This window comes from Phyllopteryx taeniolatus, chromosome 1 (genome assembly GCF_024500385.1).
Source record: "Phyllopteryx taeniolatus isolate TA_2022b chromosome 1, UOR_Ptae_1.2, whole genome shotgun sequence".
NCBI lineage: Eukaryota > Metazoa > Chordata > Actinopteri > Syngnathiformes > Syngnathidae > Phyllopteryx > Phyllopteryx taeniolatus.
In genome coordinates this window covers 6,253,567-6,277,552 of record NC_084502.1, presented here as the reverse complement: position 1 = coordinate 6,277,552, position 23,986 = coordinate 6,253,567, and the positions used below count along the sequence as shown (strand labels likewise).

The window sequence follows — 23,986 nt, the reverse complement described above, 5'->3', positions numbered from 1 at the left end:
CGCACATAATCGCATGACGCTCGCCATTATGAACGTCCACGTTTGAGAATGGCGCTCGAGCACGTGAGTGAGGGGCGTGGCTTCCGTCAAAGACTCGATGGGGGAGAGAGCGATTTGTGCAGTAAGGCTACATTCAAATCCTGCAAGCGGTTTTCACACAGCAAAGTCCCCTTTAATAGCTAGCTAATTCAACTTGTCAACGTGTGTATATTATTAGGGCAAACATTCAAACCTTTGATCAGCGCCCTTTGGGTGACTTCAGTTATCAAAATGATTATTTCACAAATCCTGCCAGCGTACTTACTTGTCCCTAATTACTCTATTGCTATTGGCCAGGGCCTTCGGGGCCATCTGGGAGTGTTCTAGAAAGAGCGCTACAAATGCAAATGTGTGCCTTTTGCAGCAGATACTTGACGATAGGTTCCGCAGACAAAATGTGAATATTGTTCAACAGTCTTGGTAAGTGGCATTGTGGTGGGCTTTGGAAGTTACACCTGCCTGATCGAAAACAGAAATGGCAGACACTCACCCTTCCTTGTTCACTGCGTAGCAATGTCCCTGGTGCATCCTCATGGGGCCTCCCACTGCAACCATTCCTGGGACTCAGATAACCTGCCTGTCTCTCCACACCAGTACAGTCTGTTTTAGCTTCCTCCAAGTATATGGATGGCAAAGGGGGCTCCGGGTGGGTGTGTCCCTCAACCATGACTGGTTTTCTTTGTAAAGGCGATGCGGCCACATCCTCGGTGGGTTTGGGTGTACCCTGGGCTGGAGAATGGGCTGTCGCTTCCAAGCTGAGGCGTGACAAGTCGGGGTTTCGCAGGGAGCAAGCGCGGCGTGGGCTGAGGGAGACCGGGGCGCTCGCCTGCTGCTGAGTTGGGGCAGGCGTGGAGAGGGCGTGGCGCTCCATGGGGAATGTGACAGGCGGTAAGGCACAGAAAGGTGACGTAGGGTCAGACGGCCCAGAGGGGACCCCGTCTTCTTGCTCTTTAGCATTGATTTGAAGGAAGGAGGTGTAAATTGTATCCATGAAAGAGGTGTAGGGGTCGATAACTGGCCTGCCGTCGGACCCTCGCTGTGGCGGTCGGCTCGGTTCTTGGGCAGGTGTCGGAGCCGGACTAGCAACCTCTTCGGGAGAGATCTGAGAGGCTGGAATGTCACCGTGAGAGGCGGGGCTCCGTGCTTCCTGCAATGAGTCGGACTTCTCTCCCTCAGAGGACGGTGCGAGATTTAGCTTGAGGAAGATACAAATAGAAGTTAAGAAAGTAACTGTTTGAACGCAAGCAGGTAAAGCTGGCCATAGACGATACAGTTTTACCAGTGATTGTTTTGAATTCCAACTCACATTATAAAAGTTAATCATCTGTGACAGACAAGTCAAAGGTTATGAGTGAAGCGCTCCCACTATACAGATCAACTCAGAGACGCAGCTTTAGTGCTCATTCGAGTTACAGTCATTGTCTGCAAACATCAAGAGACCTAAGTCCCGTCGATGTCGGTAGCGCAAGAACAACAAGGTCTTTTCCTGTGGACTCTCAAAGCTAATGCAAAAAAAAAAAAAAAAAAAAAAAGCAATGTGCTTCTCTTAACATTATGTCATCTCCACTGAAAACTCACAGAAAGAGGCCCTGGCCACAATTAGATTGTGAAGATGTACCTAATGTTGTGTCTGAGATTACATTGAACTTTTTACTAATACGTCAGTTATTGATTTACCTGTACGTTGTTAAGCAAGTTGATGGTTCCATCAGGACCTTGCAGGAGAGGCATGCCCAAAGATGAGGTCTGGACCGAGGGTAAGAGGATGGAACCGGCTCCAATACCCACCATGTTATGGAGCCCGGCGATGCCAGAAATGTCTCCTACGAAGCAGTGTTCCGTAAATACGTAATATAATGGGACATTAGTAGCCAATAGTTTTTAAGAACCATGGGACATGCAGCTTTAGAGTTACATATTACTGATCGCAAACTCACCTAACACAGCAGGGTTAAGCAAAGTAGGAAGCAATTGCTGGAGAAGGGGGTTTTCTTTGCCTTGGAGAGAAAGGGGGATGAGGGTGTCCACACCAGCGTCAGACAGTTCCTGTAGAATCGCAATCCATTCATCAAAATTTCATACAGAAGGAAGAAAAAAAACAAACAAAAAAAAAAAAGTCTTCGGCCACCATAAGATTTGTATGCATGTATGTACAGTGCCTTGAGGAAGTATTCATAGCCATACCCTCTCACCTTTTCACCTTCTGAGAGCTTAGAATCACCAACGGAAATGTATCTTGTTGAGATTTGATGTGAAAGACCAACAGAAAGTAACACACAATTGTGAAGTGGAACAAAAATGATCAAATCTGAAGCAAATCTAAATAGGAAAAGTGTACAAACAGATCAAAGAAAGGCCAAGTCAAAGTCCAGAACTAAATCCCATAGAGCATCTGTTGCAAGACTTGAAAATTGCTGTTCACACACACTCCCCATTTAATCTGGCTGAGCTTGAGCTATTTTGTAAAGACGAATGGGCAAAAATCTTAGTGCCTCGCTGTACAAAATAGGTCAAGATACCCCGCAGAGTATTGATTCAGGGAGACTCAATTCAAATGCGCACCACGTTTTTCCGATTTTTTTCTTTTGAAAACTATGTATCATTTCCGTTCCACTTTACAATTATGTACTACATTGTGTTGGTCGATCACATAAAATATCAATTTAAAACATTTACGTTTGTGATCATAAAGTGGGAAAATGGGATCAAGTTCAAGGGGTATGCGTACTTTTTCAAGGCACTGTGTATAATTTACAATATCACTATAATTTTATTCAGTAGCGCACAGACCTCAGCCAAGTAAAGTAAGGGTTTTGTAAACAGCTTGTCACTGTAACACTAATTATCTGCCCCAGTGCTGCATTTGAAAATGAAAGAAAAAAAATGCAACTGCCGTTTTAGGTGGCCTAAGAATTTGCATTACAGTACATAAAGGAAAAAAACTCAAGAGGCACTTTTCTCTATTCGCATTATGTAACCATCACCAACACGCGGGTAATTATGGAAAATACAGGGCTAATAAGAGATAATGAACCCAGTAAGGAAAGAAATTCATGGGTTTATCGAAGGACACTTATGAGGATGAGGATGTAAGAGGAAAGAACCTAAGGAGACAGGGAGCCTACCTGAGGTTGGGTATGCTGAACAGGAGTTAGTTGGTTATGCGGTAGGTCAGCTGTGTTCAGAGCAGCTGGGAGGAGGGCGGAGCTAAAAGGCAGGAAGGTAGCTGGGTGAGGCGGAAGGGCAGCCGGAAGAAGCAGAGACTGCAGAGTTTGAATAGACCCCTCCGCTCCAGGCGGGAGGGGAAGGCCCTGGGTGACTTCCAGAAGCCCCGGCCCGTGGAGAGTTGACGGATCCAGGAGAGCAGCAGCCTTGTCCAGGGTGAGGCCCTCTAAAGTGGCGGGGAGCTGTGGCGGCTGCTGAAGAGGAACCTCCAGGCTGACTTGACCCAACTGACTCAGTCCAGATAGGGGTAACAGTGGCGCCTGGTGTTGCCCAAACAGCAAGGAAGCCATAAGCAGAGCTTGAAGACTTGGTTTTTCTGTTAGCCCCAAATCAGGTTCTTGTCCTGTGGCAGAGGCTGAGACTGGAGGTGGGATTGGGTTCAGAAGACCCAAAAGATTCAGAGGCAAGTCCCCTTGCACACCACTTAACAGGGGCAACAACGGAAAGAGAGGATTGCTGTTCATTTGTTGCTGCTTCTGTTGCTGGTCCTGGCTTTGCTGCTGCGTCTCCGGTTGTATCAGTAATGGCTGCTGCTCTGCGAGATTTTGTGTTGCAGCAGTGGCAGGAGGTACATGTGCATTTTGCCCACCCAACCACAGCCCTCCGAGGTGTAACGAGGACAGGACTGTAGGGTCCAGGATGGATGGCAGGCCTCCTGAGGAAGACAGCAGTTGAAGCAGCTGATCTTGGTTCATGAACGGGAAGGCCTCTGCCAAGGGCAGAGGAGCAGTCGAGTCGCTCAGAGCTGAAGGTGTCTGAGGACTGTCATCCCCGAGCTGAGAGGAGGCCACGACTTCTGGGCTGGCGGGTGTGGGAGGTTTTGTTGATGTGGAGCTCTTAACGTCCAAACGTCCAGATTCACCGGATCCTGGAAAACATCGTCATCTCTGTGTAAATGGCCTTAATCGGTTCTATCACGTTTGTCTCAGAAATACTGGGGAACTAGGATGAAATAATGTGTAATAACATTAATGGTACATTGGCATGAAAAAGTCTAATTATTGTTAGTACGCTATTTGGTGTCTCTTGAGAGTAGCAGCAGTCTAAACGGCTGTATAGCCAGCACCTCTTTGCAGTCTGCAGGAACATTAGCGATAGCATGAGTTGTCATCGATATGCTCCCGCCGCGCAAAACGTCATTAATGGTGACGTACACACAAGTGGCATGTACACAGATTAGACCGTTGACGTCACTCATATGTCTTGGTTTAGCATGTTTGCAGATAGCATCATCACAGACGCTCAATATTGACTGCCTTGGCGCGTGATAGTATTGGCATGTCGGCTTTTCATCACATCATTGCAGATGTCTTCAAGTCGTTCTTTTTCAGTGTATTTGGCTCATTTGCTGGCATGTTGTAACGATTTAGAAATGTTGAATTTCCGGTTGTATTACTCGCTAGTCCATACAGCAAACCTTCCTGTTTACATTCTCGTGACCAATAAAAGAGGAGAACGATGTCACGTGGTTTGTTTTGATCCATTTTGGTCTGCTTGGGGGGGGGGGTCGTTGTTGTTTACAAACCATGAAGTGATTCGGCCAAGAGAAGGTGAATTCGAGGTCAACTATGGGTCTATTTCTATTTCTATTGTGCAAAACGTGTATAGGGTTGCTGTTTATATTTGTATGTTTGCATGCAGAATAGTTTGTTGCAATGTTTTGAGTGAATGCCATTTTTTCCATTTATTTCAGCAAGATCACAGTGGTACGGATAAACATTATCATTCTGTAATCGTAATATGTCGATATGCAATTGCGGGTGTAAATATTGATGTGCCTATTATGTTTGAATGTTTTGACTTTGTCATTATGGGCTATTTTATGCATTTTTTATTTTTCAAATCAGCTTTACAATAAGTCTGTACCATAGCCAAAATGTGGAAGATGTGAAAGGGTGTGGAACACTTTCCGGCGGCACTGTAAATCCTGCGCACATTACTCACCTGCGGTGTGATTTTCTTGGGAAGACATCACTGCATCTGTTGTATGGTCAGCTAAGCTGCCTTCCTCCTGCCGTACAGTTGATGATGCTGCAAGAAGCGCTAGAACATGGTTGCTAAGATCAAGAGGCTTTGGCGAGGTGGATAACGCCACAGAAACACTGCCTTGTGAGTGACACAGGTCTGATGTGGACGAGCCATTACTGATCATGCTCTGTGGCGATGCTTCCGGTGAAAGTACCCGGGAAACAGTGTCAGTTGTCGGAATGTGATTCTCCGTTGGATGATGCCTGTCTAGAGGAGTAGGGGTTACATGTACAAATGGGCTGCTGCTGTTGTGTAAAGCTAAATTTGAGCGCGACAGTATTGAGGAAGTAGGAGAATGTCTTTGTAGAGGACTTAGTCTGACAGACTGAGATTGTGACTGCACTGATCTGAAATGAGAGGAGGTACGAGGGGGAGAAAGCATCTCTGGAACCAACGGTATTGTGTTAGTGTTACTGGTTCGGCATGGTGACGGAGACTGCGGGTGGTTGCCACTGGATTGAGGGCTAACAGAACAGGGTGGTAGTGAGGGGTTCGGCGTCTTAGTGTGTCCACCTCCGTCAACAGACAAAGATCCCAAATGTGCTGTAGCGGGGTTGGAAGCAGAGGCTGTGGCCTGAGCATTTTGTACACTGAGTAAGTGCAACAGAGCAGAGAGGGGCTGGGTTGGAGGATCCAAGCTAAGGGACGCTGGTGCCAAGCCTGTAGTGATATCCACGGATTCTCCCTGTCGAGGAGGTCCAGAAAGATGTGCTGTCTGTTTGGAAGTCAGGAACTCGGACGTTGACGCCGGCGGCAGATGCTCGGACGTGACACTAATCTGCACATCTGAGGTAGAGGAAGAGCGAGGGAAAGTCCAAGATGATAGGTTCATAGCCGTAGCAGAACCAGAGTCCCCGGGAGGGGTCTTCTGTGGCCCATTGGTGAGCTGCTGGGTGTCTCTGATCATGCTGAGAACAGTGGGAGATCGCCGTCGCCTCTTCCTGTGCGACAAATTTTGCTCTGTTTTGGGAGGCAATTGGGGCAAGGCAGAAGCCAGGGACTGTGCCAGGGACTGGGGTGAAGGAAAGAGGACAGAAGAGGCTGCTGCTAGCGAGCGATAGTGAGACCTAGAGGCAGCAATGGGGGAGGAAAGGTGGCTGTTTTTTAAAGTGCTGTTTGTTACATTTGTTGACTGTTTTTGCTGTGCCTCTGTCAAGATTTCCAGGGAAGAGGACACACTTGTTTGGCTACAAGCCACATTTGAGCTCGGGCCCTGGGTTACCTGGCTAGCCAGCTGAGCCTTAGCAGCCGCAGAGAGCAGACTACTGGCAGGAAAAGAAGTTGAGGGTGGCAGCTGGCCCTGGTGACTGTTGTGATTCAAAAACGGCCCCAGAGTTGCGCTGGACATCCCCACAGAGTTCAATCCAAAACCTGCCGCTACTGTGCTGGGACTAGCTGTACTCTTCGAGGGTTTCAGAAGCTGAGCATTAGGATTGTGACTGCTTTGGTTGGTCAGTATGTTGGGGTTTGTGAGGTGGTTATTCGTGCTACTGTTGCCAGAATTCTTAAACTGTTCCAAGATGTCTTCCAGCTTGAACTTGAAGATGTGGGGGCTAGGGTTTGGCGAACCACAAAGAAGAGGGGAGTGTGGAGAGGAAGAGCAGGACTTTTTCCTCCGTGAAAAATTACTTGCCGTTAGTCCTTCGACAGCTGAATTTGAGCTTCCACCCTGATCCCCAGAGGCATGAGAGGGGGAGGCCGAAGGGTGGTGGGACCGCTGATGAGGAGACACACAATTCGTGTTATGGACAGAGGGAGAGCGGATGGGAGAAGGGGAGAGGGCAGATCCTCCCCCTCCGGCCCCATGTGGATGCTGTGCTTGATTTTGTGATACTCTTCCTCCGATGACGAAGCTTCTAGGAGAGGAGCAGGGAGGTGAAGATAGGGGCCTTACGAGAGGCGAAGCGGGAGTTTCAGGGGTTAGGGGCATTTTTTGACCTTCACTGACATTTTGAGGGGTGGGAGTACAGGGTGACCTTTGGGCAACATGGTAAGCAGGGAACGGGGGGCTGTTGGAAGTCTGAGGAAGAGGAGGGTGATGAGGCCTTCGTAAAGCATCAAGGGGATGATGAGAGTGTGTGCCTGTGTGAGGACCTGGGGAGGAACCATTAAAAGGATAAATAAACTTGTGAGAGGAATTGGGGCTGGGGCTGGCGCAGGGGGCAGGGTGGGCACTATTCTGAGGTCGTGCAGGAGCCGGATGAAATTTGGGATGGTAAATGCCCCAGTCCTCTTCTTCCCGCTCGACAAGCGCTTTCTTTGGGTTGGAATTGCCCACTCCCTTGCTCGCCTCTGTTGGGGGGACAGCACAAAAACATTAAAATAGATTGTTGCTTTCTCATGACAACCTCCTAAGATCATTTGATGACTATTTTAACTTTTCAGATCCTAACAGAAACTATAAAATGAATCCCCGTTCACTTTGTCTTAAAGAGGAGCCAAGTTACTTTCAAGACAAGCCCATCACGCTTTTGTTTTAATCAAGTCTTGACACCCTTGGAGAAATAAAGGTTGTTTCGAGCGTAAGTTTAGTTTCTCTGAACAGAGGTGATCGAGGCATGCAGTCAAAATCGGGTGACTAACTTAGCAATTGAACAGATTGTTGTCAATTTCACTGTAAACACAAAAACTAAGGAAGTCCGAAATTCTACCTCGAAGTGTGACGATGGTCATCCTGTACTGTCCCGCTCGAGGCGTGAACCCACATTACCACCGGGCTGCGAGTCGAATGCGCTAGCTAGCAGGCTAAGAGCCCGGGCCGCTGACGCACCTGCTGCCGCTACTCTTAAGGTTAATAAGGAGTGAGGTTTTGGCTAACATACTTTGTATCCGTTACACATACTGCACAGACTCCGTTTACTGAACTCAGCTCACAAGTGAGCAGTGTAATGGTTAACAGTGGCCTCTTCAGCATGTCATCCTCACACCCCGCTCTCCAGGCATAACAAACCGATTCAGCTCAATCCTAATGTTACACTAATGTAGCAGTTGGATTAAGTGGAGGTTGATTGTTCTTGCCTGGACAGTGCATAAGATAAAATGCACTGCTGTGCTACCGTAACAGGGCGCTTCATTAGTGGAGAAATGGAGCTAAGAATACCTGAGACAATGACAAAAGAGAGATCTATTCTACTCCACTTGGTAGGCCTCACCGGGGTGATGAAGTTGAGCAAAGGGCAGCTGTGACGCCTGCATACTGCGACACAGAGCGGCCATTGCCACCACTTTCCTGCGATGATTGCACAGTTTGGTCATGTCCTGCTCTGCTTTGCCTAAAGGCTGCTTGTGCTGCTCCACCTTCACCCCCACAGTAAAGTTGAAAACCTGTTGGAAGTGAAAACAGACCATGTTGTTGTACTGACGCTGAATCATATATTCTTTTGAGAGTTGAATAACATTTCAAGTGTCTGAACAGGTCAAAGCATACTGTATAGAACACATTCCAGCGAGTTAGATGGACCACGATAAATCCATCGGAAATAATTCAATGTTAAGTTTGTTATCCTTTTCTGGTCATTACACTGACTTTTAATATATACCGCTCAAAAAGTAAAGGGGGCGGCTCCTCCCTACTCCCCCACTCGGTGCCGAATCGAAGCCTTTTACGAAGCGGAGGGAAAAGCAAACTTACTACTGTACTCTTCTTAACTGGACAAGTTGATGTACCGCGCACGTGATTGACTCGGAGTTGCACCATAATTTGTGTTTCCTAATGTTTTTGGAGTAGTTCACATAAGAAGACACGTTTCCTTTGCTCCTATGTCATCCTGTGAGGGAAATTCTCTCTTTGCTTAAAAGGGACTGCAAGAGTGCTCAAGAAGCAGACCACTAACTCTTACTTATTTTCACAGACCGAGCTACGTGTGGTCACTTTTTCCATTCTCACCAAATACATGATACCACAAGCAAACAAACAGATTCACCTTGTTGATGACAAGTGGACACTCCAGACCGCATTTACAGGTGCCATCAGTCAACAGGTAGGTCTTCACCTCATCCAGGGAGGACAGAGAAGTGCCACTGGGACTGCAAAAACAAAGGCAAATGCACATTTATGTTTCTCCTCGCGATTTACATCAGGGAGGACTTTAGTGGTTTGAGTGGCACCTAAGGTCTATTCCAGGAAGCAGGTTACATGAAAACTAAGAGGAAGTTAACCCTGAGGTAAGAGAAAATTACATCTAATTAGTAATTAGATGACATTTCAGTTTCCAAAGGTGAGGTGGATGGGACACATACATCAGAATGTCTTTCTGTTGGCTGAGTATTATTATTATTTTTTCACTAACAATTTAATAGGCAGTTAAATGTTACGTCACTGCATTTAAAGTTCTGCATTCGCTCGTGCATCGATTACGTTCCTTTTGCTGCTGCAACAGTTACTACATTTTACACAGGGTGCTTATGTAACTGGAAAGGCACCGAGTTGAGTGCAGACCGCCGCCAAGGTGCCAATTAAAAAAAGAAAGGTTTAAAACAAAACTGACATATGTTGATGTTCTAAAATTGCTGAAAAACATTCAATAAAATATGTAACGTGTCCTGTGTGCTTATCAGTACATTTGCATATGTCATAGTACATCACCGCATTACTAAAACTTTCCTGATTTCCAATTGTTCTGTGAAGAGTATTTCTACTGTGCAAGGTGATATAATAAATAACTGGTGAGAGGAAGGATCGCATTCATTGCAGATTGGCTCAGAAGTATAATTCTATATTTGTCATGATTTTGTCTGATTACTAAATATATATTTATTCTTATATATTAATCTGAATCAACACACCTGACATACACCACCTGGCCGCCATGCACTCTCCTTTGCCAGCCGATGGGGACGTGTATGGCAGCGGTGACCACCCCATCCTTGTCCCCACTGCCAGTGTCACTTCCTCCCATCATTCTGTAGCTGCAGCCTGCCAGCGGCTTGAAATAAACACAAAAGAAATCTTCACTTCAATCCTTACAGAGATTACCAAATGAAACAATCCAATATATTTTCGGGATGTTTCCAGAACGTATTCTGGTTCTTTTACAGGAACCTGTAAAACTTTGTTTTTTGTTTGACTCAAGTTTGAGGGCATTGAACTGTCATGAGGCATGTACACTGGGCACGGAAAGTTTTTAGACCCCCTTAAATGTTTCACTTTTTTTATATTGCAGCCATTTGCTAAAATCATTTAAGCTCATTTGTTCCCACAATGTACACACAGCACCCCATAGTGACAGGGGAAAACAACCAAAATTGTTGACATTTTTGCAGATTCATTAAAAAAAGAAAAACTGAAATATCACACAGCCATAAGTATTCTTCAGACCCTTTGCTGAGTATTTAGTCGAAGCCCCTTTTGAGCTAATACAGCCATGAGTCTTTTTGGGCATGAAGCAACAAGCTTTTCACACCTGGATTTGGGGTGAAATCTGACATTCCTCCTTGCAGATCCTCTCCAGCTCTGTCAGGTTGGATGGTGAACGTTGGTGGGCAGCCATTTTCAGGTCTTTCCAGAGATGCTCAATTGGGTTTAAGTCAGGGCTCTGGCTGGGCCATTCAAGAACAGTCACAGAGTTGTTCTGAAGCCACTCCTTTGTTATTTTAGTTGTGTGCTTCGGGTCATTGTCTTGTTGGAAGGTGAACCTTCAGCCCAGTCTTCAGTTCTGAGCACTCTGGAGAAGGTTTTCATCCAGGATATCCCCGTACTTGGCCGCATTCATCTTTTCTTCGATTGCAACCGGTCGTCCTGTCCCTGCAGCTGAAAAAACCCCCAACGGCATGATGCTGCCACCACCGGGCTTCACTGTTGGGACTGTATTGGACAGCTGATGAGCAGTGCCTGGTTTTCTCCACACATGACACTTACAATTAAGGCCAACAATTTCCATCTTGGTCTCATCGGACCAGAGAATCTTATTTCTCACCATCTTGGAGTCCTTCAGGTGTTTGGTTTTTTTTTTTTGGCAAACTCCACACGGGCTTTCATGTGTCTCGCACCAAGGAGAGGCTTCCGTCGGGCCACTCTGCCATAAAGTCCCGACTGGTGGAGGGCTGCAGTGATGGTTGACTTTCTAGAACTTTCTCCCATCTCCCGGCTGCATCTTTGGAGCTCAGCCACAGTGATCTTTGGGTTCTTCTTGACCTCTCTCACCAAGGCTCTTCTCCCCCGATTGCTCAGTTTGCCGGACGGCCAGCTCTAGGAAAGGTTCTGGTCGTCTCAAACCTCTTCCATTTAAGGATTATGGAGGCCACTGTGCTCTTAGGAACCTTAAGTGCAGCAGAAAGTTTTTTGTAACTTTTGCCAGATCTGTGCCTTGCCACAATTCTGTCCTTTGACCTCGGGATTCTCATTTGCTCTGACATGCACTGTGAGCTGTAAGGTCTTCTATAGACAGGGGTGTGGCTTTCCTCATCAAGTCCAATCAGTATCATCAGACACAGCTGGACTCCAATGAAGGTGTAGAACCATCTTAAGGATGATCCGAAGAAATGGATAGCACCCGAGTTCAGTATACGAGTGTCACAGCAAAGCGTCTGAATACTTATGGCTGTGTGATATTTCATTTTTTCTTTTTTAATAAATAACTCAGCAAACATTTCAACACTTCCCTTTTTCTGTCAATATGGGGTGTTGTGTGTACATTCATGAGGAAACAAATACACTTAAATGATTTTAACAAATGGCTGCAATATAAAAAAGTTGAAACTATAAATATAAGATGGTCATGTTGCTTACTACGGAGTCAACAAAGAGTCACTTGCAGTTCGCAGGTTCTCGCGCGAGTTTGATGTGTCCCGATAGCTCCGAAAAAATTAGTCAGAAAAACACGTGGAAAAAAATGTCAGAAAAACAGAAAAAATACTCAGAAAAACAGGGGGGGGGGGGGGGATTATTCAGAAAAACAGGGAAAACATTACTCAGAAAAACAGGGAAAACATTACTCAGAAAAACGGGAAAAAATAGTCATAAAACAGGCGGAAAATATTTGACAGAAAAACTGAGAAAAATACTCAGAAAATAATATTCAAAAAAACAAAGCCCTCAAAATAATTACTCAGAAAAACAGGAGCTTTTATTTATCCAAGTGAATGCAATACGCTTCCGTATTTGTCACGTTCAGACGTTTCCCATCAATCAATCTATCAATCAATTTAAATATTAGTCAAAGACAACACAAGTAAACACAAAAAGCCGTGTAAAAAATCCAAAGCTGCATGGCCCTGTGTGAAAAAGTGACCCAGGCCTAATAATGCCACACCTGTTCTCAATCAAGAAATCCTTTTAATAGGACCAGCCTGACAAAGTGAAGTCGACAAAATGCAGCGATCTAAAGAAATTCAGGAACAAATGAGAAATAAAGTAATTGACATCTATCAGTGTGGAAAAGGTTATAAAGCCACTTCTAAAGCTTTGAAACTCCAGCGAACCACAGTGACAGCAATTATCCACAAACAGTGGTGAACCTTCCCAGGAGTGGGCCGGCTGACCAAAATGACCCCAAGAGCGCAGCAACGACTCATCTAAGAGGTCACAAAAGAGCCGACAACAACATCTAAAGAACTGCAGGCCTCACTTGCCTCAGTTAAGGTCAGTGTTCATGACTTCATCATAAGAAAAAGACTGGACAAAAACAGCCTGCATGGCAGAGTTCCAAGACGAAAACCACTGCGGAGCAAAAAAGAACATTAAGGCATGTCTCAATTGTTTGTGCAATGGCATGCCATATCTGTAAAATATGTATGTATTTGTAAACAACTGAAGTTGAACAAGTACGCTGCGGTATGCCCGTACACTCATTGTACGCCAAGCGAAGAAGGACGATTTGGAACCGCTGTCAGCAGCCGTCGCAAAGGGATCCCTTAGCAGCGCCGCTGGCTGGTGCCCCACCTCCGACAGACGGCTGATATTGGGCTACATCAACAACACGACTCTGAACAGACAGTTTGTCCTAGTCCCACAAAAGGCACACAAAAGTTGACTGCACGTTAACATTAGTTAAACAGCAGAACCACTAATAAACAAGTTGATACGAAACAATATACAGTGGACCCTCGATAGAACGGACTAATAGGGACGGGTCGTCCGATATAGCCGATTGTCCGTTACATCGAAGCACTTTTTTTGGATGCCATATGCACCTATGTTACAGTACAGTACAAAATTATTGCTTTGTAGGTTTTTTGTGGCCTAAAAAGCCAAGGACAGTATAAAGTTGTTCTTGATAAATATTAAAAAAAAAAAAAAGATTGAAAATGTTTGAAAATTTCACATTTTATCCAAACTTAGCACGCCGGTGTGCTCGGTCATCGTTACATGGTTGAGGTACAGTACTCATCATAGGCGAGTCGCTTTCATGAGCTGCGAAGAATTAGTCTGCTTCCTAACTCCAAATCCATTGCCAAAGGCGAACAGTTTGACAAAAAAAACTGTTACTGTACCAAAAATACCATGTTCCAGACTCCAAAGTGTTCTGTATTCCACAGAGCCACAGCGCTCTCTCTCTCTCTCTCTCTCTGCCATGGCTCTACGTACAATAGACAATCAATATAACCATCATCACATGGCCGCCTCATTAATGCCCCACATTTCAATATGGCCACCACATAGGCATGGGAGGCACATCTTTTGGAATTGGATCTAGTCATATCGTAGAACTTAGAACTTCAGGCATCAAGTAGTATTAACTGTGTAGGACCAAACTTCATGGGTGCAGACGACACTTATTAGTGAGTGGGAAATAAGTTTCAGCCAAATCAATCCAGTACTTCCTGAGAAAATGAGTTACTAGTGAAATAACGTAATTGTATTATAAGGTTCTGGTTTCCATGGCAACTTAATGCTTACATTTACAAATGATATATGTTTGTTTTAAAAGTAGATTATGGGTTCATATGCTAGGTCTAAATTTGGAAGGCTTGGCTTTGTTATTTTCCGTTTGGAAAAAAAAAAAATGCAGACCATCCCTTGAAAAAAAAAAAGGACATTTTGACAAACATTTTTGTCAATTTACGTGAATTAGGGCCTTTAAATGAGAATCTTCCAAATAAACAAGTTCAAAATTGAATCCAGCGCAGCCAATCCAGTGTGTGATTTATTTTTAGCATATAAAGCACAAAATCCAATATAAAATTGTTTTCAAAGAGTCATCTTTCTCATCAATGCTAGACTCTCCATCAAATTTGAAGTACTCTTAAAAGGATTGTTTTTAAGTCATCTTGCTCACAGGCAGTAATATAAACAGATGTTGGGAAAACCCATCATATCTTAAATCTGGTGTATAAAAAAAACTGGTCCTTTTAACTGAAAAAAAAAAAATCCCAGTATAATTTTTTGGTGGAAGTGAAAATCCCAACACAAAAAATAAACCCAGCCATACATTAACCAGTAATATCAATGAAATATTTGTTTAAAAAACAGTTTTGGTTAATGATCAAAGAAGCCCAACACTGTCATTTCAGGAGGCATAGTTCTTTCTCTGTCCAATCATTGGTTACTTTCCACTGTCTGCAAAGGTTTCACGATGTTGACAGTTTGATCTTACAATTACGATTCTGACGGAATGGCTAATGTCTACTTTGGAGGTTCCATTATAATATCTGAATTATAATGCACAATTGTTTTTTTGCACAATTGTTGTTTGTTGTTGTTTTTTGTCAATGTCTTTATGTCTCCAAAGTGTTCTGTAAATTGTTCTGTTGTACTAGAGCGGCTCCAACTACCGGAGACAAATTCCTTGTGTGTTTTGGACATACTTGGCAAATAAAGATGATTCTGATTCTGATCCGATTCTGATAAGATCAATATGACAAAAATAAGCATACCTTGTCATCTTTGGGAAGCCAGGCTCGGGTTTGGCTAGGGTATCGACTGCCTGATGAACATGCTGGTGGGTTAGAAGCAGGCAGACTGCCAGTTGACCTGACTCGATGTCCAAGGTGTCCCCAACAACCAGACCGATCCTCTGCTCAGAAGGATGAACGCCGCAGATGTTTATTCAGTTCCCACCCGAGGAGGAGCTGATTTGAGGATGATGAGGAGCCTGGAACACAAATGTGGAGGTGGATTACGTAATATGGGAAGTCCCACAGTAGCAGACCATTTAGAAGAATTATAGATGTACGATTTATTCAAGTCAGAGATATTTAGATGAAACGTACTTTCTTCACAAAGTGAATAACATCAGTTCATCACATGCTGCCACTACTTTAAAGTGGGAGGGTGTGTTTTAAAAAAAAAAAAAAAGGGCCTCTTTTAATGGGTGTCCAGCTGCATAAATAAAGTGAATTTACAACTAGTAGAGTACACGCTTTAACAAAGCAAGCCCGGCTTAAAAGGTCAAACAAACGGAATGCTGTAACGACGAAGTAATAGATGTCTCAAGTGTCGAGTCACGGTAGAAGAAATGCACAAACTCCACGGTTGACACGGCAGGCTAAAATGCTAGGCTAAGAGCTAAGCTAGCAAGCGCGTCCACTTTGTAGTGTTGTCGTGACAGCTGTCAGGCGCACTAAACTCTTTGCACATTAGCCAGCACAATATGCAACTAGGCCACAAACCACTTAGAAGTACGGCAAGTAGATCGCTCCTTAAAGGACACAAAGGTTGAGGGGATCGGCGGGGGGGATTTATCCACCTTTCTCGGCGTCGGGCGAAGTTTGGAAGTGTTCCCTTCGCTGGCTCGCGGGAGGCGACCCAAGTTAGCTGGCTGGCTAATGAATGCTTTTTGACGGATGCGACGTTGACACAAACATAAAGAAACACTCCCACCGCGGCTCGCGTATTCGTGCGACGAGCGGCGGACGTGGGAGCAACGTCTGCGAGTTCAACGTACAGACAAAGGGCAATAACGCCGCAATTTGACGGCGGCTAACGCTAGCGAGCGGAGAGGCTAGCGAAGCGGAGCTAGCTGGCTGAATTTACTTGATTTGGATTTTGGAGTGTCCCGACAAGAGTGGAGGCTGTCCCGCTGCCGGTGGACACTTGGCCAAGACGTTGCTTTCGTCTTTGTACTTCTAGGCCCTCTTGCTTGCAAATGTATTCCGATAACCATCGCGAGCCATGTAATCCCAAATTCACAGTTGCCTTGTTGTTGTTGTTGTTGTTGTTTTAATTTTAGATTCCCTGTAAAAAAAAAAAAATAATAATAATAATGGAGTTTTCCTGTCTGTCGCACATGCGCACTCCAAGCTCGAGTATTTACCCGACATGCAACGGGGCTTTGTCACCTTCCAGCCGGACATGATTCACGCTGTTAAAAATAATAACAGCGCTCCACGGTGAAGTCATCGTGATCGCGGCTGACACGAGAAAATCATCACATTTATAAGGAACGATCATTCATCTGGATGTGTCATAAAATACAATGTTATTTGGTAAATGTATTTCGTCATATTTTCATTACTTTCTATACGTTCATATTGGAGAATGTGGGCACTTTAACAAACCACGATGTACTTTATTACTTTATTATATGCCGTAAAGAAATGTCCATGATTCTTCTCAGTAATTTATATTTTTAAAGTTTATTTACGTGCTCAAAATAAACAGCTACAAACTGTCCAAAGAACAATTATAATGGCACTACAAGTAAAGCATTTTACAGACGGGGTGGCAAACTTGTTTCCATTGGGCCACATTTGTTTTTTAAAACGGAGAGATGGGCTAATAAGTCATTTGTAGATCAGGTAAAATCAATAAATAACAATGAAATGTATATGTCAAATCGTTTTAGTAATTCAATAATCCTATTTGTTTCAATTGTATTGTATGGAGTTTTGTAGTTTGTAATTCCATGTTTATAGCAACTTACTGGCAACACTGTTAGGGTAAAAACCCTATGACGTATCGAATGTAGTTTGGAGTTTTGCCTTGCCCACTCGGAGGGTTGAGATCAGGGGATGTCGTCGATCTTTATCAGCCGTGGCCCCGTGAAGCCCTTTGACACTCTTTTTTTTTTGGATTCATGGCCACGCACATGAACGTGGCTGGAGAGCGTGCAAATTCCACACAGGAAGGCCAGCGTCCGGGTTTAAACACTCGACCTCAGAACCGTGAGGCGCATATACTAACCACTTGGCCGCTATGCCGCATAAACGATAAGCTGTCGACTTTGAGTCTTCTTCTCTTCGTAGGCCTCATTGTGACTGTTCCCTCACTCCAAATAACGCTCACAAAAGTCTCAAAAAGCCGAAGAAAAAGAGGTCAAAGGGCAGAGATAATGCTTCGACGCTCGCTGAAGTGACGCGCCGCAAGTGTTGCAATCAAGCCAAAGAAAAAGGAAAACGGATGCAAACCCATGCAAACAGACTTCATCCGGATCACTGAGATTTGTTTTGGCGCTGAGTAGTAAAGATGCACGTTTGCGAGTTTGGCTGCTAAAAAAAAACAACCAAAAAAAAATGTGAGCAAGGTGAAAGGGGACATATGACGAAGATGGAGGGGTAGAGAAAGTATCTTATTTCTCTTCATCCTCGGGCCACAGTCTGAGGTCCCCAGCTGTCCCAAACAGTCAGCTTGACGCATGAGTGCTCAGCGCGGCGTTTACATAAACACTCGTTCGCCGTCGACCTGGGGAATCGTGATGGAAGTCACCTAAGGGAACTCGAGACACGCAAAGGCAGTCTTCGCATCAAGCCGGCCAAGGCGTCGGGTTATCGAACTCAGATCCAATGCCGCTACTCGACTCATAGGCGGCAGCTGAAGGACTTCACTCGGGAACTCAACTAGCAATCTTTTTTGTATCTGCTGTGACTTCCCACAAAAAGGTAGGCATCTCCCGCCTTTTTTGTTTTACACAACAGCATTTTTGTTTCAAATAAGAAAATACTGTGCTCAGTGCTGTATGAAGTGACCTGGTGCATTTATGTGGACTTCCATTTCAAATGCTGTGTCGCTATATATAATGCAATGGAATTACAAGATGGCTCCGTTACAAAAACTATTTTCTGCCTTGATAGCGTCGCACCCACTTTTAGCCGGGATGCGATTCGATTTCAGTAGCCGAGAATAGTTGCGCTCAAGTGCACAAGAGCAGCGTGAACACGTGGCTCACGGATAACTTGCGTGTCCAATTAATAATACATTTCATTTGTTGCTGCTTTCTAAAGTGCCTTTGAAATGTGCCTGGAAAGGAAATATATTAACATGTAGTTGTGCGCTAATCTCACAATTCATTGTGCTATATTGGATGATTATTCAGTTGATTTGATACATGTAAGGGAAAAACAAGACATTCCGACTTCGTGTATTTGAAAGGCCAACAATTTAACCCCGATAATTTGCAATCAGTCATTTGGGGAAAATAAATAGTATAGTAATAGTCATATAAATACAGTAAGATAGTGACTAATATTATGATTATCACATGAGGTGACAGACATGTAAGAGGTTCTGTTCTATCCTCCTAGGTGGAACAGCGCTGACAGAAGCCAATGGACCAGTGAGTGCTTCTCGGAATGACTTGCAATTGGAATCATTTGTCTGCCCTCGTTTGCGTGGCTCCTATTCTGCCGTCGTTCGATTCACAAGAATATTTCATGTCATCTATTTTGTTTAAACATGCCGCCAGCGTGAGGTAGCTCATCACTCTGTGAATCAATGAAACCAACTATTGAAATGAGCCTGCAAATTGGCTTGCAGCTAACAACGCGTCTTAAAAGCTGTCGTTGTTTTATCGTCAGACTGGCACACATCTTGAAGACAGAAGTTCCAATTTTAGGTTGAATATTTAGAATGCAAATATTGGAGCCATGACAACGTTTTGTCTGCTCTGTCAGGGAAGATGACAAAAACTCCGTGGATATCCATGACAACCCTCCAGCTCCTGACAACGTTGTGAGGGAGGACGGAGACACGGTGAGTGGCGGGGTCGTTCGTGCCAAGACCTTTATCAAATAAGGCGTTCTGAAGAAAGCCGTTTCTTTATAAATATGAACATCCGGATAATCCGTGTCGTGTGAGCTCTAGGTGTACTTCATATATGAAGAGGAGGTGGAGGTTGAGGAGAAGGAACCAGAACCTCCAGAACCTGTCATCCGTGTCAACGACAAACCCCACAAGTTCAAGGACCACTACTGCAAGAAGCCCAAGTTCTGCGACGTCTGTGCCCGCATGATAGTCTGTATGTCATGGGAAATAATGACAAATGGATCTTCTCTTTTCTGACTTGGAAGCTCCGCTGCGTCTCTAACATGCTTTTCCGATCTTACAGTGAACAATAAGTTTGCTCTGAGATGTAAAAACTGCAAGACCAACATCCACCATTCATGCCAGTCCTACGTGGAGTTCCAGAAGTGCTTTGGCAAAATAGTGAGTCTCCCTTGTCGGTGTTTTTTTTTTTTTTTTCAACAGAAAACAATATACAGTGGAACCTCCGATTTGTTTGAATGTTTCATTGCCTCGTTATGTTATTGTACAGTATATAGACAGCAAATTGATGGATAGCTGTTTTCAAATCCGCAAGTTACTGGAAAAAGGTTTTTTATTATTTATTACATATGACAATTTGAAATTTGGATTCCGATTTTTAGCAAGAATCGTGGAGGACACACGATTTTCTCTCGCGAGCCACATCAAATGAGGTGGCGGGCCAGTTCCGGCCCCAGGGCCTTGACTTTGACATCTCTGATTTATCCGTTTAATTGGACATTTGATGGGCGGGCATTTGTATGCAAGCAATTCAAAAGTCCCATTTCCATAACTTGCCCCCTTCAAGCAATCCCGTAACATCTTAACTGTCGTGCACATATCCAAGCAAGTTAACTGCTGTATCATATAACTTTGTCTTTGTAAATCTGCTACTCACCTCAACTCGTGCCCGGGAGGTGAGTCTCTTCACAAAGCGCAGCCTAACGGTGCCGTGCTCGTTCCGCTCTTCTGTTCTCACTGATGTCCACTCGCCGCGGCTTGAGCAATGCTTTACTGAGCAGCCGGGACACGAACGTTTCCCTCTTCACTGGTGCAGCTCTGCGAGGCATCGCAAAAGTGTCCACGAAAAAGAACAACTTTTAGAGGTTCCACTATAAGTACCATTCCCAGAGAATGTCAATATATTTAGTCTGCAATTATGACTCCGGTTATTTGTTGGTCAAATTCCACAATGAAATGCCACTTGTGTCTCTGCAGCCTCCTGGTTTCAGACGGGCCTACAGTTCTCCTCTGTACAGCAGCGACCAACCAGATCCAAGTGGGTGTAACTGTAAAACATCTGGGAAGTCGTCATTTGGAGAATTGTATTTCTGTCGCCGATATTGCTCTTCGATACGTAACTGCTCCGTCATCAACCAGACAATCCAAATCGGAATGACCCGGTCTTTGACACTTTGAGGGTGGGTGTCATCATGGCGAATAAGGAGCGCAAAAAGAATGAAAATGACAAGAAAAATGTAAGAGCTGGTTTAAAATCACATTCAGGAAATCTGTCCAAACACTGTCACTGTTTTTCAATCAGTTATTTACAAGTGGTAAAAAGGAAAACAACTTCTTCCCCCCCCCCCCCCCCAAAGATGCTGATGATGATGGAGGAAGAGGAAGATGAGAATCAACAGCCCAAAGAAAATGAGGATGGAGGAGAAGGTACAAAACAAAAGAAAAAACAAAGGTCCCCGCTGAGGTCATATAAGACAAACGTTTTTTTTTTGGTTTTTTTTCATAATAGGCAGCATTGAATTGATGATAGTCACAAAATGTTAATGGAACGGGTGTGGTGTCTGGCGGTTACACAGGAAAGCCAGAAGAAAAGAAGGAGAAAGGAGGAGAAAAAGCAGATGACAAGGTATAGAAAGCAGATTTGCTCAGACTTTGAATATTTGTCGTTTGCGTTGTGGTGGCCTGGCAAGTTGACAACACAAACGTTATTGGAGTGAATAGAGAATCTGGTTTTGAGCTCCTTTCTTCACGCCCACTTCTTCTCCTTGGCGTTCCCTGACCATGCAGAAAAAGTTGTGTGTTGTAGAATTTCCCCCCCAAAAAAACACATCACTAAGTCGTTGAATATTTTCACATAACAAACATTCTTGCATCTGTGCTCTTTTAACGACAGCAAAAGGGAACCTTCTCTCAGTCACACTACTACCTAGCTCTCTACCGCTTCAAGGCCATAGAAAAGGATGATCTGGACTTTCAGTAAGTATATTATATATTATTGATTGCGTTCCTTCTCAGATTCATTCAATTCCACCAGCGGTTCTTAACCAGGCTTTGATCGAACCCCAGGTGTTCGGTGAGTCGGCTACCTTTGAAAGGTTTGCCCCAGATCTCTTTTTGTGATAGCACAGTGCCGTGTGCAACCGTATACAGCCCAGCGTGCAGGCCTCCTTGTTATTTTTGGTTCAGTCCACAAACATGGAATGCGCTGACACTTTGCTCCCACTTGCTCAAAGGGGGCATGACGTCGCTACCTATTGTTCATATCTATCATGCTAACGGCAATAAACCAACGAGCGGGATAAGCATCGATGCTACCTCCTAGCAGGCCGCGAAGCAACCGCTTCCAAATATGGACGCGCTCGCACAGGACGTATCTTGGCCAACAATTCTGGAAGCCCCCCCCCCAAAAAAAAAGGAACACACGGCAAGTCGTGCTAATTTGCAGTCAATTTTCATTGAGTTATCTTTTGTTTTTTTGTGTGAAATTCATGTTTTGTTGGTTTTCTTCTTTGAACGGGGATTTTGTGTACAAAGGATCGTTAGTTCATTTAGTGTCGTCATCAAATATTCATCTGTTTTGAATTTGAGACACAAAACAAAAATCCAAATGTATTTGTCCAATTCGTAAGGGTTCAATGAATTCATGTATGAAACTCGTGGGGTTCTCCTCAACTCAGTTGAACACTCAAATATGATGAAATATCAATGTGCATACAAAACTTTTGTTTGTTTGGTATTAGCCCTGGTGATCGCATCACAGTCCTGGATGACTCCAATGAAGAGTGGTGGAGGGTGAGCTCAACCTCTCGTTTTCTGCCCGTCCCAGCTGACTTAAGGTCTCGTATTTTGCCACACGAACTTTTTCCGGTATTTGGAATGGAATATTGTCTCTACGGCGCCTCAGTGAGCATGTGAAATATGAATTGAAATCGTGCACGGATTCCCGAGTTGCAGAGGTTTTTCTGCCGTGAGGCTTGAAATCAGGTCATTCGAATTTCTCGAGCTTATCTACCTCACTAGCGAAGATCTCTGCCTTCCTTTTCCGCTCCCGAGGCAGCGCTGTCAACGTAACAAACGCGTGTGCTCTCACAAGTGAGTGTTCTACACAGAGGCAACCAATCAGAGGAAAGGAGGCAGTCTTGGCCAAATATGGAAAAAGCGGACACAAAACTGGGTCCAACAGAAGTAGCTGTCAGAGGAGCCTTTTCTGGACACTCGTATGAAAAAAAACAAAGTGTTTTGGGAAATGAAATTGACACATTTATACTAAGTCCATGTTATGGAGTCACTCAAAATATAGGACCTTTGATACACTCTGGACTGCTTGTCAGCCAATGGCAGGGCACAAACTGTACACGAGCAAGTATTCATATTCACCCCTATAGACAATTTAGATTCTTTGAAGAACCTAACTTGTATGTTTTCTTTTTTTCTAACATTGACGGAGGACCCGTAAAAGCACGGGGAGAACATGCAAACTCTACGCAGGAAGGCCTGAGCTCGGGACCACTCAACTGTTAGGCAGAGCCCCAGTTAACCACTACGTCCCCATTCTGACCTTCATAATCCTCATAAAATTAAAGTAAAACATATATCAGGTCAACTGAAAATGAAGATAATTATCAAATGTGGCCTTTGCCAACAGGATTCAAATGAAACGATAAGAGTTTACGTGACCTCCGACCCCAACAGTGTAAGCTGTAAAAAAAAAAAAGGTCATTAAAAAGAAATGAAATGCTCTTTTTTTTTCCAGGGGAAGATGGGAGACAAGAGCGGCTACTTCCCCACCAACTACCTGATAAAAGTCCGTGCGTCAGAGAGGGTTTACAAGGTGACGCGCTCTTTTGTTGGGAACAGAGAGATGGGACAAATCACACTGAAGAAAGACCAGGTAAGAAAAGAGTCCTTTCACCTGCCACGGTTTCAACCCTGTACGTCGGTCGGCACGTTGCTCAAGTCTGCGACGCTCCCGGCGAGAGAGTGAGTGTGTCGCAAGTGCTCGTCATCACCAGGCCACGCCGTCGTCGCTCTGCCTTTTCAGATTGTGGTGAAGAAAGGAGACGAGAAAGGCGGTTACTTGAAGGTCAGCACCGGACGCAAGCTGGGCTACTTCCCCTCTAATCTGCTGCAGGAGATCACTGTGATATAAGAAGAAAAAAAGGACACGTCGAAACACAAAGTCAGAGAGTCCGGACGGTGACCTATATATTTTATACATTATCAAAAAGTGAGATGCAACTGCTCCACTTGGTGATTATATGAATAATCCAATAGTACGAGACACAATTAAGCACACCGAACATCTATCCATTGTCTACACACCCCCTACCCTGTTCAGGGTCGTCCGCCCCTTTGGTTCACACACATACGTAGAGACAAACACCACCAGCATCCTCTGTGTCAGCTTCTGGATGTTTGGAAACGTGTCTGCATAAAACTCATCCAGTTTGAGAGTCGTACTTCTCTTTGGAGATCAAGCAGATCCATCTGCATCCATATACATTTTGAAATGACATGATTCACTTCGGAAAAATGTAATAAAAGGAAGGAAAAGTT

The 23,986-nt window shown here is 44.4% G+C and overlaps 2 protein-coding genes across 5 annotated transcripts in view; one reads left to right on the top strand and one right to left on the bottom strand.

Moving 5' to 3' along the window:
• mbd6 (methyl-CpG binding domain protein 6) overlaps positions 1–20,361 on the bottom strand; it is a 26,677-nt gene extending 6,316 nt beyond the window's left edge. Inside the window, exons 1-10 of one of the 4 annotated variants that reach the window (XM_061766779.1) lie at positions 20,088–20,361; positions 15,106–15,323; positions 10,078–10,217; positions 9,216–9,318; positions 8,445–8,616; positions 5,209–7,584; positions 3,165–4,132; positions 1,977–2,085; positions 1,717–1,862; positions 530–1,234 (exon numbers count right to left, since the gene is read on the bottom strand). In XM_061766779.1, the coding sequence (XP_061622763.1) occupies positions 530–1,234; positions 1,717–1,862; positions 1,977–2,085; positions 3,165–4,132; positions 5,209–7,584; positions 8,445–8,616; positions 9,216–9,318; positions 10,078–10,193 (4,695 nt within the window). In that variant the 5' untranslated portion in view covers positions 10,194–10,217; positions 15,106–15,323; positions 20,088–20,361. Of the gene's footprint in view, positions 1–529; positions 1,235–1,716; positions 1,863–1,976; positions 2,086–3,164; positions 4,133–5,208; positions 7,585–8,444; positions 8,617–9,215; positions 9,319–10,077; positions 10,218–15,105; positions 15,324–15,441; positions 16,402–20,087 lie in introns of those variants that run through there. The other 3 variants (XM_061766760.1, XM_061766754.1, XM_061766770.1) reach the window with 3 other exon arrangements.
• Positions 17,743–23,986, top strand: stac3 (SH3 and cysteine rich domain 3). Its single transcript, XM_061766909.1, has 13 exons — positions 17,743–18,048; positions 18,691–18,722; positions 19,060–19,138; positions 19,250–19,403; positions 19,494–19,591; positions 20,408–20,468; positions 20,570–20,667; positions 20,788–20,857; positions 21,007–21,056; positions 21,324–21,406; positions 22,171–22,222; positions 23,184–23,321; positions 23,472–23,986. Exons 2-13 carry the CDS (start codon positions 18,715–18,717, stop codon positions 23,577–23,579), a joined length of 999 nt encoding a protein of 332 aa, XP_061622893.1. The 5' UTR covers positions 17,743–18,048; positions 18,691–18,714; the 3' UTR covers positions 23,580–23,986.

Coding starts and splice junctions, on each gene's coding strand:
- stac3 (XM_061766909.1), top strand. Junction 19,139..19,249: donor TGAGGGAGGACGGAGACACG/GTGAGTGGCGGG, acceptor TGTGAGCTCTAG/GTGTACTTCATATATGAAGA. Junction 21,407..22,170: donor AAGGATGATCTGGACTTTCA/GTAAGTATATTA, acceptor GTTTGGTATTAG/CCCTGGTGATCGCATCACAG.